General features: G+C 36.7%; 2 protein-coding genes across 5 annotated transcripts; one reads left to right on the forward strand and one right to left on the reverse strand.

Annotated features, from left to right (window-relative positions):
- The first annotated feature begins 3,393 nt into the window (after positions 1-3,393).
- Positions 3,394-6,538, forward strand: LOC121967715 (protein CHLOROPLAST IMPORT APPARATUS 2-like). 2 transcript variants are annotated; one of them, XM_042518115.1, is made up of 4 exons: positions 3,394-5,247; positions 5,765-5,926; positions 6,043-6,136; positions 6,405-6,538. In XM_042518115.1, the coding sequence occupies exons 1-2, from the start codon at positions 4,201-4,203 to the stop codon at positions 5,906-5,908; spliced, it is 1,191 nt and encodes a 396-aa protein (XP_042374049.1). In that variant the 5' UTR covers positions 3,394-4,200; the 3' UTR covers positions 5,909-5,926; positions 6,043-6,136; positions 6,405-6,538. The 2 variants fall into 2 exon arrangements, with proteins under 2 accessions (XP_042374049.1, XP_042374048.1); XM_042518114.1 differs by having other exon boundaries at positions 3,395-5,247; positions 5,765-5,920.
- A 2,479-nt stretch (positions 6,539-9,017) lies between these two features.
- Positions 9,018-17,319, reverse strand: LOC121967716. Of its 3 annotated transcripts, XR_006107832.1 has the most exons (17): positions 17,224-17,319; positions 16,894-17,113; positions 16,383-16,510; positions 16,227-16,298; positions 16,040-16,153; positions 14,174-14,242; positions 14,037-14,093; positions 13,259-13,312; positions 13,106-13,168; positions 12,894-12,956; positions 12,514-12,654; positions 12,231-12,386; positions 10,969-11,049; positions 10,815-10,876; positions 10,590-10,701; positions 9,477-9,527; positions 9,018-9,315 (listed from the first exon to the last, which is right to left on the reverse strand). XR_006107832.1 is itself a non-coding variant. In XM_042518116.1 (16 exons), exons 1-15 carry the CDS (start codon positions 17,245-17,247, stop codon positions 10,620-10,622), a joined length of 1,386 nt encoding a protein of 461 aa, XP_042374050.1. In that variant the 5' UTR covers positions 17,248-17,319; the 3' UTR covers positions 9,018-9,315; positions 10,590-10,619. The 3 variants fall into 3 exon arrangements, 1 of the variants encoding a protein (XP_042374050.1); XR_006107833.1 differs by having other exon boundaries at positions 16,894-17,224; XM_042518116.1 differs by lacking the exon at positions 9,477-9,527.
- Positions 17,320-17,591: the final 272 nt, after the last annotated feature.

Consider the following 17,591-nt stretch of genomic DNA (forward strand, 5'->3'; position numbering starts at 1 on the left):
GGTAGTCTATGGTAGTCAAGGAGAAAAAATACGAAGTTTATCTTAGAAAAAGAAAAAAAACACACAAGAGAAGAAGGGAGCAGCTCGGATGACGATATCGACGTAACCCACAACCCGGGTAGATCACCCGGGCTAGCTCCGCCAGTGATAGTAACTAATACATAAGGGAGGTATTTATCTCGATTTTATCGAGATTCGAACCTAAATCTCATGATGACAATACCTTATGTGTTAGTCATTAAATCGTCCTAAGAGGACTGCCTATTTTCTAAATCATGTACATGGCTTTGGTAATTATCAAATCACATAAGTGGTTTCCATTGTACCTCTCATCCTCATCAAAAATGTATCCGAACAAAAAATTTATCCAAAACGCTCTTATTGTTTTCCCATGAAATTTCCTCTCTTTCATGATTAGGGTTTTCCCCGTTGGTCCTCCGAGGGTGCGAAGGAGGAAGGCAGTGATGCGGAGGTCGAGGTTTTTGATGTGTTTTCGGTCGTGAGGCAAAAGTTATTCCTCGACGGACGATGAAGACGACGAGGAGGCCGATGACGACAGTGGATGGTTCGGCAACGACGAGCAAATGAGGGTGACGATATCGACATCGGCCGTGGAGTCTTCTGACAAATGCCACCGCGGCGACAGTTGAGGAAAAATAGTAGGGTCATGACGACGAAAAGATGCACGGTGTGGACGAAAAGGGGGCGACTGTCAGGAGTCTTATTCCATTCACTGAGGAATCACTTTTGCCCCGCGACCGTAAATGCATCGATGACCTTGACCTCCTCGTCATTGCCTTCATCTTTCGCACTCGTCGGAGGACTAGTGGAAACTTTAAGGGTGTGTTTGGTTCAAGTTATCATATATAACCTTAGTTATGTGATTACCAAGTAATCTCATAACCAAGGTTATGGGGAATAAAACATAATTAAATATTATTTCGTTCAACCTAAGTAATGTAACAAAAACATATTTGTTTAAAAATTTTAATGAATAACTTAATTTAATATTTTACTATATTACTCTTAGTTATAAAATCAATTCTCTATATCTTTTAAACTATATTTTTTTTTTCACGTTTTTGTGTTTTTTTGTTTTTTTTATTTGTTGTTTTTTATTTTTTTCCCATTTTTTAAAATTTTTTAAAGTTTTTTTTATTTTTTAAAATTTTATAAAGTTTTTTAAATTTTTTTTATTTTTTATTATTTTTATTTTTTATTATTTTTATTTTTTATTTTTTTAATGTTTTTTAATTTTTTATGTTTTTTCTCTTTTTTAATTCTTTACATTTTTTTATTTTTACGTTTTAAATTTTTTTTACGTTTTTCCTATTATTTTACGTCTTTTTTATTTTTTCCCTATTTTTTTATTATTTTTAAAATTTTTTCTATTTTTTTCTATTTTAAAATTTTTAAAATATTTTTTAATTTTTTATTTTTGCTTTTACATTTTTTTTTCTTTTTTATTACAATTTTATTTTATTTGAGGATATTTTGAGTAAAAAAATTTCGTTAATCCCGAAATGAAGAAAAATCTTAGGGTGTGTTTGATACGCGCGTTTTTCATTTTCATTTTCTGAAAAATGCGCGTTTTCTAGAAAACAGAAAATGACTTCTTATCATTCTCTGTTTTTCTAAAAAATACTGTCTATTTTTTTTAGAAAACAGGGATGAAAAATGTAAATCAAACATCATTTTTCAGAAAATGAGCGTTTTTCAGAAAATGAAAATGAAAAACGCGCGTACCAAATGCACCCTTAATTTTCTAAAGTTTTTCGATTTCGAATTGTATGTCTTTTTTGTTGATATATCGGATATGAAATATTACTCGAGAATTATCGATTATCTAAATAAAATTTCTGTTGATAATTTTCGATGAGTAATTAAGATGCTTAAGAATAACTATCAATTAAATGCACGCTGACGGCAAAAGAACGCTGACGGCAAAAGAGAAGAAATTTCACGGGAAAAAGACGAGTGGTTCGCATAAATTTTTAGTTCAGAACGGAACGAGGGGTAAAATGGGGACCATATACGTGATTTGGTAATTATTAAAGACACGTATGATAAAAGATAAATTTACTAAGATTTGAGATGGCTATAAAGATAGCCAAGAACACCTCTCTTTTCTCATACTCCACAAGAATTTTATCGTGGTTAAATGATTGAATCTAAGAAACCCTACGTGTATGCAAAATGAACCTCACAAAATAGAGTTCGAGAGAATATTCCTCGTGTTGCCTTAGCTTACAAAACCGGGTTTTAAAATCTAGGTTAACCAATAAGAGACTGCCATGTCAGCAGATGAGCATGAATAATTTGAGAAACATGATAAAATCAAGATTTAGATGTGAATTTGAGAGCTAAAATAACTTTTTAGGATTTGAATTTTAAGGCAATATAGAAAAATTTGTTTATGCGAGAGAAGTGGACGAAATGGATAGAAAATACAAGAATTTATAACCTTTTGAAGTATCTATTTTGTAAAATTTTGGTATTTAATTAAACATAGCTTGATGATTATAAAATTATACTTGACAGCCTTCTAATCTCTTGTCAATTAATAACTTCCGTCTCTCATTCAAAATTAATTGCATTTGCAAGCTAGGTGATGGTAAAGAGTAATTATGACGGTTAGGATGAATCCTCATATGTACTTTTTGATTTAGGAAAGTAGAAAACTTTTTTAAGATTGGATCGATCATCCAGATTTGATATTACCTAACTTAGTTTTTATCTTTTTTTATTTAGGTGAGAGTAAAGAGCAAGAACTCTATGACTAAATTGAAAGTCAAATTTAGCGACCTTAAACTATAACGAGGATTTGACAGAAAAGGTAATGTCAAGGAAGGTAGATCCCTTGGTCTATTTTTTTTTTTTTTTTTGGATAGGAGAGAAATATTTGCATGTATTAGTGAAAAAATCATAACCCCGTCTATTTTATAGGTGGGGTCATGACTCTCCACTATTAGATACAAGTGGCTCATTCTTTGATCCAAAAAAATAGATCAAAGGATCTGGACTGAATGGCAAGGTTTGAAAGTACCTTTTGAGTTAGAAATTGATTATCCATCATAGTATTTATATCAATTCCTTTATCTAAAATATATAAAATTTAGAGTAAAAAATTGTTTTATTAAATTTGAATATCTATTTTTCACTAGATTTTCTATTTTTTCACTCTCTTCTATCATCTTTAAGGAATAGAATTTATTCTTTAAACTTTAAAAAATATTATTTGTAAATCTAAAATTTAGAGGATGATTATGGTGATGGATGTAAAGATTTTTTAATTATTTTATTTAAATTTAGAATAAAATCTTTATATAAGATAAATATATATATTTGATCGTAGCAACGTCAAGGTGTTGACTCTGTGAGTTGGCATTGCAATCAAGAAAAGGCGAGAAACCCTGGGGCAAAAGAGTCAGAACAAAACAGGCAAACGAGTCCAGAATAGGACCAAATCAGCACCAACGGAGGAGGAGGAGCATCAATAGCAGAGTGAGGAGGGCGCTCGTGGCCTGGAGTGGTCCAATGGCGCAGCGGATGACGATGTTCCTCTTTCTCTCCTTTTAAAGCAGGAGCACCTCCTAGTTCCTCCGTTACCGGCTCTTCTATCTGAACTATGTCAACGGTTCTTCTCGTGATTGCCAGCGCCTTTGCCCTTTCCTTCGTGTTTTAATCCTATTGAGAGATTTTTAGATCGAACCTGATGCAAAAGGTTTCCCTTTTTCGTTGAACTGGAAGTGGGTTCCATCCTGACGCGTTGAGGAGAAAAAAAGGAAGTGATTTTGTTGGTTTCCGGATGAGCGGCGGAAGCGAGGTTGAAGCTTTGGAATCATCGGAATAGAAAATTTTGGACTTGTTGGCCTGGATTTTACTTCCAGTCCTGTTCGCTCCGCTAGCTGTTGTTGTTATTGCTTCCTTGTGATAGATTGGATTTCGATTCGATCTTCGTCTTTAATCTTTTGCACAGGTTTGAATCTGGATTTCGGAGCTACGCTTCTCTCTTTCCGGTCTGGGGTTTAGGGTTTTTGATTGCTTGCCAAATTTTTCCTCGTTTGGATTCGAATCATTTTTCTATACGGCAACTTCTTGAAGGTTTTGGGTTTTGTGGGGCAAGGTTTTGATTGGTTTCTGTCGAAATTTCTGCAAATTTAAGGCGTGTAGGCCGTGGAATTCCGTTCTCCAAGAGCGATGTCGTCGTGCCTCAGCAGTGGCGGGGGCGGCCGGACCTACGGCTTCGACCTCGACCTGGTGAAGCCTCCGCCTGCGGCGTCGTCCCGCTCTTCGCATACTTCCTCGCCTTCCTCCACGCTCTCCGAATCGAGCAACTCGGCGCTGGCAATCTCCATCAAGAAGACGAGGACGTCCCGGAAGCGGCCCAACCAGACGTACAACGAGGCCGCCGCCCTCCTCTCCACCATCTACCCCAACGTCTTCTCAACTAAGGGCCTCAAGAAGCTTTCCAGGAGCGCAACGAGGCCCTTCTCCTCTTTTCCGGAACCATCCGACCTCCTCCTGCCGCCCCTTCCGGTGCTCAGCGATGCTGCATTCCTCCTCCACAAGTCCCACCGGCAGGAGCCAACCACCGCAGCACAGATCGAGCTCAAGCACAATTTCGCTGCTGACAAGGATTACAGGAGGCCCGTGAGCAGCAGCGTGTCATGCTCCTTGGAGCCTAACTCGCCAGGTTCATTGAACGACGACTTTGATGCCGAGTCCATCCTCGACGAGGATGTTGAGGAGGGCATCGACAGCATCATGGGCAACCTCAGCGTCAACACCCCTTCCGAGGAGGACAACAACAATGGACTAAGTAGTGGTGGTTCCTCTATCAATCCCCTTCTTCGTAGCCTAGTCGGATGTAGAATCAGCGGTGGCGGCCAGCTTGAGCTGGGGCTCAGGCTACGGCTCAGTCATAACTTGCAGTGGGCTTTGAAGGCCCAGGACAACTGCGAATGGTGGCGGACTCCGACGGTGCCGGTGCAAAATATTCTACCCAACTTCAAGCCTCCGGCAGCAAAGGCAGCAACAGATAAGAAGAAAAAGAAGCCAGAGAAGGTGGCAGTGAGCTGTAAGAAGATTGCAAACACAACAATTTCCACTGAGACTCCAAAGGAGAAATTGAAGGCTGGTTTGGGGCTCAAGCTAAACCATGAGGAGGTCTTTAAGGAATGGTCTGACCGCAGCTCCATATTCCTCGACGTGGCTGACTCACTGGATTCATCTGCTGATGCTCTGGTAAATGCTTTAAATCCACCTTGTGAAGCATAAATCGATTGCAAATTGAGCTTCTTTCCTTTATTGCTTTATCACAATGATTAAAGTAGAAAGAAAGTAGGAAGGTGGGATGAAAAGCAAAGGTAAGGGCAAAAATGAAGTAATCAAAGTGAAGAAGGAAAAAAAATCAAGAGTTTTGGTGTTTAATTGTATTGCACTTTGCATGATGCTGAAACTTTTAAAGCAAAAATAGTCAAAAGAACCTTACAAAATTTTATCCTTGTGCTGAAGTTTAAGCTATAGCTAATATGACAACTATCACTATGTGATCAGTGAGATGTTGCAACTTTCTGGATGTTGCAAACACTAGGAAGAACCACAGAGTTTTGGTGTTTAGAATTATAACAAACTTCAGTTGAAAAAGAATTCTGAACTTTTATCATTTGCTTGTTAAGGACTTGATATGAAGAGCAGAGTTATCGATTATCTGGTTAAAGACTTTTCTTGTTAGACATTATGTTATGCATTTTTCTTTCAGGCTAGGTTATCAGACCTTGATCTCCTTCCAGAGGCTGATGGGGTGAGGGATGCAAGTGTTACAAGGTCCAAAGAGAAACGGAGGAGCCAGCTTTTCTCTAAGAAGGTCAGGTACCATGTGAGGAAGATGAATGCAGGCCAATGATCTACAATGAAGGCAAGTGTAAGAATTTGTTATTAGTAAAGAGCTGAATATTTGGATTTAAAAAAAATGTAAGAATTTGTTTTCTTCTCTTTTATTTATGATTTATGATTCTCATACTTTGATTGTGGGTGCAGACCAGCAACCTAGGATGAAGGCACTTAGACATTTTCTTCTATATTTACGATTCTCACTGTGATCGTGAACCCAGATCGACAATCTGGGATGAAGGCAAGTGTAATAGTTGTTTTCTTCTTTATTTATGATTCTCCCACTGATTGTTTTGTTAGTTCAACATAGAGACAAACTTATATAGCATAAACCTAAATAGTTAGAACTAACATCACTAAATGGAAAAGTGATTATTTCATTTGCTCTTAGCTTCATGCATGCTTGTTCTCAGTTTGATCTCTAAACTATACTGTGTAAATTGTGGATTTCATTGCTTCTATGACTTGATTCTGATACACGATTGGCTTGTGTTCCAATTTCTGGGCAGGTTCTTGACTAGTACATCCCTTCTCTGGCCGGCAATTGAAGAAGAAAGCCAGTGATTTCATGGCCTGAGGCCATTGCATCTGTGAGAGGCAAAAATTGACAAGGTCGAAGTTGAAGTGTTTTTTTGTAAGCAGAGAAAATGGGTCGGAGAATTAAAAAAGATAACGTGACGTTTCCATTCAGTGGTTGATTTAATAACTTTGATAATTGGCTGGTTGGTCACATTGTCGTATTGCAAACATGGAGTTGCACGAGAAAGAGACAACAGAACAAGCCAGAACAAGCCAATCTGTTTGTAAACTTCTTTTTCGAATCAATTAGCGGTTGAAATTATTTTGATTTTTAAAATTTATTTGCTTGGATCGAACACTGAAAAAGATCTTAATATAAAATACTCAAGGTTTTTTTTCCTTCCTTTTTATATCGATTTCACTATGAACGTTGTAGGCAATAACCCAAAATTCTAGTTTGCTTAATCATGGATTTAGAACCTTCTTGATACACGGAGTGATGCGGTGATGAGGAGGAGTCTCATCCTGCGGAAGATAGTTGTCACAGTGGAAGTCAAAGTTAAGGTGATTAACGTTCAGATATCATCGATCAATCAGGGCGACAATGTCCCGATCGGGGCGAGAATGTTCCGGTCGATCTCACGTTCGATATGGGGAGGTGTCAAATGATCGACGTTTAATGGATTATTGGACGTCGAACGGAGGAGGAGACGAGGTATAGAAGTCAGGCCGAGTAGCTACCTCGCTCGTCCAGACAGCAAAGCTTGATATGGGCAGAATTTAACTTCAGTCGAGCGGCTACCCCACTCGGCCTGGCAACAGATCTCGGCAGTGGCAGAATGGAACCTTGGTCGAGCGGATACATGCACAGGAGTAGCGAGGTTTTGGCCGACTGGACGGGACACCAGAGCGACGGAATTCCGATTGTGCGGTCAACCCGCTCGGTCTAGCAGTATACTCCCTTTAATATCCATCGACATCCTTTTGGGAGTTGGTGTCGCTAACACCGGGCATGGACAGCCAGAAGATCATACGACGAAAGTTTCTACTGTCACTTCAGAAATATACTCGGCCCGTTAAGGTACTGTGTCAGGGACACTTTACTGACAAGTCCTTTCAGGAAAAACCTTGAGAAGCATGCTCTTGGGGAGCATGCATGCGCACTACATGAACTCTATATAAGGCGGGTATAAGTATCGGCGGAGATACGCAATACGTGAGATACTGTGCACTCTACTGTCACTTCAGAAATATACTCGACCCGTTAAGGCACTATGTCAGGGACACTTTACTAACAAGTCCTTTCAGGGAAAACCTTGAGAAGCATGCTCTTGGGGAGCATGCATGCGCACTACAGGAACTCTATATAAGGCGGGTATAAGTATCGGCGGAGATACGCAATACGTGAGATACTGTGTACTCTACTGTTCATTTTTGCTTCGCCTTCTATTTCATCGCCGATGACTAACTTGAGCGTCGGAGGACCAACGCCGGGGACCCCTTCCCTGACTTGGTACTAACGTAATCTGTATTGCAGGTCTGAGCGGAGTCTATAAGCGATCAACGGAAATACCACATCTTCAACTTTCTATCTCATTGACTTTCGGACAGGATCATGGAGGTTTTCTTATTCTTATTTCACAAATTTTGCAATTAGAAATAGGGCATTGTGGTTTTTCTTAAAATGTCTTTAAAATTATTGAAAAATTCCTTCAAACTATTTTTCTTAAAATGTCTTTTCTCCCTTCTATTATTAAGTTTGATGACTGGTGCGTGTGGTAGGTTAGATTCCATAAATTAAAAAAATGTTGGAATGTCCATAAAGCATGGTGATGCATCTACCACAACTAACTAATGTGTAGGCAGGGGTGTCATGAGCCCAATCTGTCAACCCGATCCAAGAAAACTATCAGATTTAGATTAGAGATTTGGATCAAATGCAGATTGGAAGGTTTCAGATGTAAGTTGAATTGGATTAATCTGAATTAAATTTTATTTAAAAAATTTAGAGTTAATAGATTTTTTAGAATTAAATTAACTTTTATTTTAAAAATTTTATATATTAATATCAATGATAATGATAAAATATTGAGATAAAAATGAAAAATCAAGAAAAATAGAAAAAAAATTTTAATTTTAATCAAATTATTTAGGGTAAAGTTTAAGGATTCCTAATTGTATTCAAGTCGAGTCCAAGTTAAGATTTTTTTATAAAATTTTTCCTTAATCCGACTAAACTCATTCAATTCATCTAAATTGATACCCTTACGTGTGTAGATGGCAAAGCTCGTGCACTAAATTAATAAACCAATTGATAGATACTTAAATAAGGTTATTTTGTATTAATTAAAAGAACAACCTATATATCTTATTAATTTGTTTTCAAACCTTTTTTTTAACTACCTTTAATCTTGTTAACGAAAAATATTAAAAAATGTCACCTCCATAAGTTATTTTTTCCCACCTAAGTCATCGCGTGCCATGCAGCTAGGAAGAGTTGCTTCAGTTTTATACGAGGTGTATATAACAATAACATGCAAGTAAATGTTACCAAAGAATGGACCAATAGGTAGATAAAGCATCAAGCCAGTTGATGTGACCCATATCAAAATACTTTCTTCTCAATATATATTCATCTGAATGGACACTTCAGTGATAATCCAACATAAGATCATAAGAACAGGAACTCTTGGCTGAAAGTCTTTACATATAATCCAAGAGCAACAATGAATGTGTAAATATCCAATGACCGAATATATCATGCACTCGGTCATCTTTGCAACAAAATTTTTAATGTATTATCTTAATTCATCTGCAAAATAGGATTGCTAACTCCTGATAATTTTCGGTGGATATCAAATAGGAATAAGGTACATGACCAACTACGAGTCATTTGTCCATCTGCATAGAAACAGAGAAACTTTTTTAAGCATATAGAGACGGAAGATAAATTCAGGGCCTGAATGGAAATTAATCCACGAATTCAAATTTGCTTAGGTATCTATTATGGAAAAATAGATAAATTTTATCCACAAATTTATAAAATATCTGATGGAACTAACCTGAAATAAGAATAAAAAGAACAGCTGATACCAACATTGGGATCAAACGAACTGTACACAAACAGACAAAAAAAGTTTCTAACTGAGATTTATTCGTTCTGGAGAAAAGAAAAGCTTGCCACAGTTGAGTCCAAAAGTAATCATGAGAAAAGAAGCATGAAAGTAATAGTTATTTCATTGGACGAACAACTTTTAAATGTGCATGTATGTAACCTGGCCACTGTAGTAGTAGCCCTCTCTGAATGTGAGAAAATTGTCAATTCTGAATTCTGAGACCCCTGTCAGGCTAATGTTTTGGGATGATCCATGGTTTGGTTTAGTCCCTTTGAGGTTGGGGTCTCTCTTTTATTAACGAGAATTTTGTGGGCAGTGTGGGTAAAGTGTCCAATTTTGAATGTCTGTAGGAGTATGGAATGGTTGAATGAGTTGTTGTTGTTGTTTGTCTTTGATTTCGATCCCATTGATCCTACTGATCCAATGTAACTGATACAGTAAGTTTTTATAGCATCCATTGCCAATACCATATTGACAACCATGCTATGGGAAAGTTACCAATTTAATGTTTCATTTGAAAATGTCCACTGTTTTCCATTAATACAGAATCATCATCATCTCCAGATTTGTGACTCAAAATTTCAGTCATCACTTATCCTCTAGTTTGTTTGTTACAATCGCGGCGAAAGGAAAAGATTTGACAAAGTCTTTACCAAAGGTTTATCTCTGTTTCTCAAACTTGTGTACTCTCATCTCATACTTTATCTATTTCTCAAACATCTCGAATCTTCATAATACTTCTACAGTTTCATAAGCTTTCAGATACTTGTCACATAATTTCAAGTTCCAACTCAAAAGCATTCTGGCACAGTGGAAGAGTATTATATAAAACAAATTGTTTTATGGAATGTCTGATGAAACTTGAGTAAATTCTACTACTAAGTTATTTGCGGTCACTTGTTACATAATGAAAGAGAGAGATAATTGTCACTGCTTAAAAATGAGATATGGGAGACTTTTGTTGATAAAGAGAAGCTACAAACAGTTGATACCAATAAATTGCATTTACCCAACTTCAGTATGTGAAATGCATCAACATGAAGGAACCAGGGGATTTACCTTATGAGTATAAGAAGCCCAGAACAAACTTTACTTCTCAACATGCCTATGCTTAGGCTTGCGTTGTGGTCGGGTTGCATGAGAACTTTTTGTTGTTTTTTTTTTCTTAGAACTGATTATGAAAAAAAAAAGAATATATAAGATAACAAAATTGTTGTCATTTAAACTATGTAATAGATGGATGTAAGGGACTGGATAAGGAAGAATGCAAAAGATCAAACTGACCTCAAAATATATGACAAAAGTTTGTATGCCAGAAAAACAGGGAATACCAAAAGAGTAGAGGCCTGCACATCCAAATTATTGTTACATGGCTGCCAACAAATTCTTTTGATTGCAAGAAATTCAAGTATAAGTGGAAATCAGGAAAAGGATGTACCATAAACCACACCAGCTCTTTGGTAGCAAGAAATTTTATTAATTCATATTTCTTTAAGTTTTCTTGAATGCCAACTTGGACCTATAACAGGATTGAATAAATCATCTGGGCAGTGAAACAGAACAAAAAAGAAGTGTGCATATCTGCTTATAAATAAACACATTGTTGTAAATGAAAGAAAAGCAGGAAACCTTAAGCAATGTGTGAGAGCAAAACAGATGGCCCAAATGTCTTTGAAGGTTCTATTGATTCAAGAAAGATGTCAAGATGTCCATATAAATGCATTAACCATTCAAAAGTAGAATATCTAGGAACACAGCTAATGGTTACTTACACTAACTAATATCAAGGACCTTGAGAGGGTGAAAACACAGATATGGTGTTGGGTTTTATCCATATCCAAATCTCTGCTGTATGTAGCTCTTATGAACTATGGAGCCCATACTAACAAAACCTTGGAGGAAATTGGGATGGTGGCATCTAGGATGATGAGACCTTGTCTCATGGATGGAGAAGCAGACAAAACAAGGAGAGAAGGGTGAATAATAATTACGGTGAGCAGGAATCAAGGTGAACATGGTACAAAGCCAAAGAAGCAGATAATTGTCTGTGATGGCCAGCTGATGAGGGTTGTGATGGGCTCCGGCATCAAACCGATGAAGATTGAAGATAGAGAAAGGAAGAAGAGAAGAGGGAATGGAAAAAATAGAAGAGAACATAACATGAAAAGAAGAGAGGTTTCAAGAAGAGAATAATTTGATTCATCATCTAATATGATATCGCCTTACAATATATATGATTCAAAAACATGGAATTGGTGGTGATTATGGCCATGGGTACATTTAACAAATTAACTCATTTTATCCCCTATTGCACTAAATGAAGTATATAAAATAAATAGATCATGAAAGATCCCAGATATTGGAAATGCCATTGGGTAAGTGAGAAGGAACATTATCCTGTTAAGGTACTTGTTTGCTCGTCTTATTCTCATAAATTATTGCTAATTTAATAAGCTGATTAGTAGAAAGAAAACTCCAGTATCTAGGTTAAATTAAGCTTAAATTCTGATTGAGACACTATAAACCACACAAACAAGCAAATATATAAACAAAATTGCAATTTCAGTTCATTCTAGCCCATTTTACGGAATGCGAATGCGTCTATGCTAAGCAAATAAGATTACCTTTTTTGGTAAGCAGTCATTTTTTTAACGACACGAATTAAATAAAACAGTATGAATTGTCGTAAGCAGAAATTACCTGCTGGTGATAAGTTGTGGCTGATTCGAGAAATTTTCCATAAGCATGAATCACACAGTCACTATAGGGACTAAAAGCAACTCGCACCTTTTCAACATGTGGTTTGGTAATAGTAGCAAATTGTTTTACATATGGTTGAGAAAATCTCTTGGCAGCCTGATACAAGGTACGGAAATTTGCATAGCACGGTGTATCAACAAACAAAAAAATAGAACATGTAATGACAAATTGATACAGAGGCATGTCTATATATGCATCCTGGTTGAAATAATACCATGAGTACCTGGAAATAAGGATCTGAAATTTCTTGTACTTTGGCTATGTGGCTGGACATGGCACTCTTAGATGTGTGATAAACTTCCGCTGCTTTACTTGACACAGTTTGCACATAAGGTTCAGTGCTTGACACAAGAAACATCCATTTCTTCAGAAATTCAAGGAAATGAAATAATTTAGAAACATAATAAATTCTGCCTAAAATATCAACTACCTTAAAAGAAAGTCGGTAAAGTAGTAAACTGATATATAATCCAAACCAAAGCCAAATGCAAATTAAACCAAATTTATATAATTTGCTTATGGATTGCCAATCAAGCAACACTGAAATATATGAATAATTAACATAATTCAGATACTGAAAATAGTCATTGGTTGGCCACTTACAGCTTTGGAAGATTCAAAATGTGGTTCCATAAATTGTTGTGCTTGAATCGATTTCTCTGATACCTTGAGAAACATTTTCACAAAATTGATAAGTACAATGCAAGATTAAACTAAAATTGTAAGATAATATGACATGCATTCATGGTGATAAAGCAAGAACTGACAAACAAATTCAATAGAAAAAAAAAATAGTACAGGTGAAAATTTAGCACCTTTTGAAGTAAGACATCTAGTACTGGTTCTCCATGCTCCTTCCAGTGAGTTGTTGCAAGTTCCTGAAAGGCACATATCAAAGACATATTGGAGTCTCTTAACATGTATATGGTATCTCTCTAACACTCCATCTAAATTTCTAAGACAATCACCTTATAGTAATTGGTGTGAGTAGCAAGCCAAGGAGGAAACCATGCTCCATGAGCCTAAAAACAAGAAACACAAAATTTTGACTCCAGCTCAATTATAACATTTTGTTATTATATAGAATAAATTGACTAAAAAGAAGTTACAAATGTTAAATAACTGAATGCCAAACCCATGCCTTATGTGAGACATGGCAGTGTACCACAGAATGCATACTTGCACAAGCAGTACATCAATGATATGCCACAAAACCAACAACAACAAAAATATGTCCAGTTTTTGACACAAGAACCCAAATCAAATTTCATCTGAATAGACTCAAAGCTGACCACTTTTCCATTTAAGTGAATTATCATGCAAAGGTAAATTGGAGAGACAAAAAATAAACATTATAGGATAATATTAAGCCCCAGATGAAGTCTTGTCAAGAATTCACATTATTATGAAAGAGGTTTATATCAATCAATCTTCAAACTCAATGAGTTTGTACAAGATCCACTCTTGACATCATATCTAGCAGCAGTTTAACAGATTTCAAGCATAAATCATATTATCCAGCCCCGACTGAACTTTTCAATTAGTCATGCAGGAAGACATCTCCCTCAAGCAAAATATTCTTAACAATATAAGTCATTGTGTCAAATATTCCAATAGAAAGAAAGATGAGATCATGTGCAAATTGCAGGTTAAGAAGCTTGTTGATTGAACTCATCATGTAGCCAGACAAGTAAGCAAAAGAAATGCTGAGAATTAACTCTACTACGATTTACTAAGACTTCTTACCTGTGATAATTCCTTTGACTTAGCTGTTGCTTCCAATTGTACTCTTAGAAGCTCCTCCTAAAGAAGGTTCCATGATTTATGTAAATATAAGCCTGTGTAACAATGTATTTTCAAGAATAGTTGTTTATAGCACAAACCTCTGCCACCTGAAGAGCATGCTCAGTTTTTTGAATTCTACGGTATTGCTCATCGTTTGTCTTTTGAAGCTACAAGGGCCAATGGTGAAAAATTACAGCCGTGTGATTGGAAATAATACGGAATTACTATATCTGTTGATATGTACAGGAAGCATATAAAGAATCTTTCAGAATATGTAGCAGACAAGAAAAGGACCTTTCACAGTCAATTAAAAATAGAATATGAGAAAGTTGCGTTATTTCTATGCCTATTTTCTAAAAATGATGCACAAGTTCATGGTTGTGCCAACCCCACTTAGTGGGAAAAAGGCTTGGTTGTTGTTGTATGCACAAGTTCATGGCTGTAAGAGATAAAACTGCTTCACCTTTGACCTTGACACACTAGAACAAACCTAACCTTTTGCTGGACTTGTTATCCTTTGAGCAAGAAATTATAGATACTTGAAGCAACAGATATGGTCCTATGAAAAAGTAGTCTAGCAATTTGTGTTATGCTGATCGAATTATAATTGGTTTCATAGAACCATGTAAAAACAATATAAATCTAGTTAATTATTTGGAAATAGTTTTACAAATTTATAATGAGTTAATAATAAATTGAATGTATGATGTAAACAGTTGTTAAAGCATTAAGAAAAGATTATTTGACAAATGAGTCGAATCAATATGTCACATTGTCATAAGGTTATGGGCCATCATCTGGTTGTCTCTCTAACTTGTGTTGTTGTATCGTGTTTGTGTGACATTTCATGTCCAACCTTGTTAACAAATAACATATTGGTCTCATGAATTGCAGATTGCATACTAATATTGAAGAGACATGATCCAAAATGCTAATCATAGCTCAATCGCTAAATTTTGGGTTCAGAACTACAATATTATAGCATTATTCAACTAACCCTAGCAATTCCTAACTAATAATTGTCATATTATAATGGTAAACAAAATTAATTCTATTTTCCTAAAAGGCAATCACCAGGACTCGAATTACAATCTGATACATGATTGTATTATCTAACAACAAGGTCCTCTCTTTTGTGTAACGCATACACTGTCAAATATTGCATGCATTGTAACATATCAACAACCAACCTCAAACAAAAGAGAAACAGCATAATCATCTATCCATATTGATTGTGTTTTGAGATGTAGTCTTGATCATTAGGATAAAAATTAGTTCAACATGTTGGGGCGTTTTATATAAAGGTGGAAAAGGAGAATATTTTGGATAATCTGGCCTCTTCACTCCAGTGATGCAATTTGTTGGAAAGAATGGTTGTACGATGGAGTACGATGCATACTGAAACAGATTTGTAATATATGTGCATCAATGTTTTAGTAGATATGATTTTCATGGCTATTTTATTTCTCATTTTGTACTGCCTGCTTCATTTCTCATTTTGCACTTTTGTTTTTGTTTAGGTAGTACCCTAGTGTAATAGTCCAACATAACATGCTAATCATAATAGCTGCCATCAAGCACCTTTCATTCTACTGGAAGTTAATCCTTGGAGAAAAAATTATGAGAGAAATTTATGAAGGTAGTGAAAACCACAATCCTAGACAAATTGGATAGTACCTAGAAAATGAAAATTTTGTGCCTTAGCAACACACATTGCAAGAACAGACCTCCACTAACATTCTTAATGTCAGAAACTATCCTGAGAAATAGCAGTGAAAGACCATAAGAATAATGCAGAATCCAGAAACAGGGTAGAACGAGTAAAACAAACAATGACTTGAGCAAGGTTGGTAGGGACAAGCAACACATTAAAGGAAAATTAAAATGAAGGATGTGAAACATGAAAGAACAATATCTCAACAAAAGGCAGCAACAAGCAAAAATAATTAGCAACAAGAACTCACACTTTCCAACTTCAAACTAAGATCTTTTGCTTTCATTTCAGCTTCATTGGCCCGAGCATCCAAAGAATCCCTCTCTGAATTTTTTAATTTAATCTCAGTTCTTAGTTTTTCCACCTGCCACAACAATGCGCATTAGAATCGTTCAAATTCTGAATACTTCAGAACTGAAGAATCTGTGGTGTCAGACCTGCTCCTCAAGTTCATCAACTCGAGCTCGTGCCTTTTTAACAATCTCCTTTGCATCTAGATCACCCCTTTTCTACACGGTCAGAAGAAAACTTAATGGCTAAGTTGCTCGTTAACAAGTAACAGAGTTACTGAGCTCATCATAAACTTTGCTCACCTGGATCAATGCAATGTCACTCTGTAATGATGCTATGGTCATCGACTTTTCTTTCACTATATTCTCCAAATAGGTGATCCGCTCATCTTTGCTCTTCAATTCTTGCACTTTACCCAAATTACTAGATTCTGTGGTGGCAAAAATCACAGAAATCAATCATACAAAAAAAAACATACTTTTTTCAGATTCCATTTGACAAAGACATAAATTAGGAGCATATGACTAAATAATCACTGAAAAGACAAGAAGTGAAATTCACGGTAAAGCAGTTCCTTGAAGGTAAAATCAAATTGATAATAATAGCAAAAGTGCGACAAAGAAAACACCTTTACGAGAAACAAGACTAAGGGGTAGGCTTATAGGCAGATTCCCATAAATAACCAATAAAAAAAAGAAAATAAAATAGAATCTACCCTCATAAGTAGATTTCAATACAATAGTAACCAAATAACTATATCAAAAACACTAGCTTTGAAAGAAATATGATTCATATATCGAAGACCACGCTGACCTAAGGTAAAGATCTTCCTCTTAAGCTGCTCCAACTCCAGTCTCAGCCCTGAATCCGAGTCTTCGGGTTCCACGACCTCCTCTTGGGTCGGCGCGTCCGCCCAGGCCCCCACGAACAAAAGGAGGATGGCGATTGAAGCGATCAGCAATTTCGAAGCCACCATTATCGAGGATTTCCTCCTCATAAACAGGAAAACCAATTCCCCTACTAGAGATCGATCCTTGCCGCGCCGGAAGGTGACGAGAGCAACCGTGCGAGGGAGGAAATGAATCTTGATTCTCGCCGTCGATATTTAATAGGAAATTAGGTTCGAACCAATCAGAGGATTACCTGCTTCTGGGTAGCTGAGCGCATTCGAGCAGAGTCATCAAGTCCGACCGGGACCCAGCAGTTCCGAGTCTTCCTGTAGAGGTAAGAATCTATGCGAAGCAGAAGGGAATGGAGGCCAACTGCGACCATATTTATCTTTTAAATTGACATCCCGGCCCAATCAACAATCACCCGACGGTCTATTGGTGACGTGTGCGGGACCCACATGGAGATGAGGTGGATGCCGTGGGTAGCGAAATCGTTGCCGTTTGAGTACCGGTGTCTCTGTGAGAACGACTAGAGAGCCACGTTCTACCCAAAAGGACACGTGCAGGGACGATTGTGGATAGCCGTCGATCCTGTGGGTCTCTCTGAGGTGCCCGAGCGAG

Source organism: Zingiber officinale, chromosome 3B (assembly GCF_018446385.1).
Source record: "Zingiber officinale cultivar Zhangliang chromosome 3B, Zo_v1.1, whole genome shotgun sequence".
Classification (NCBI taxonomy): Eukaryota; Viridiplantae; Streptophyta; class Magnoliopsida; order Zingiberales; family Zingiberaceae; genus Zingiber; species Zingiber officinale.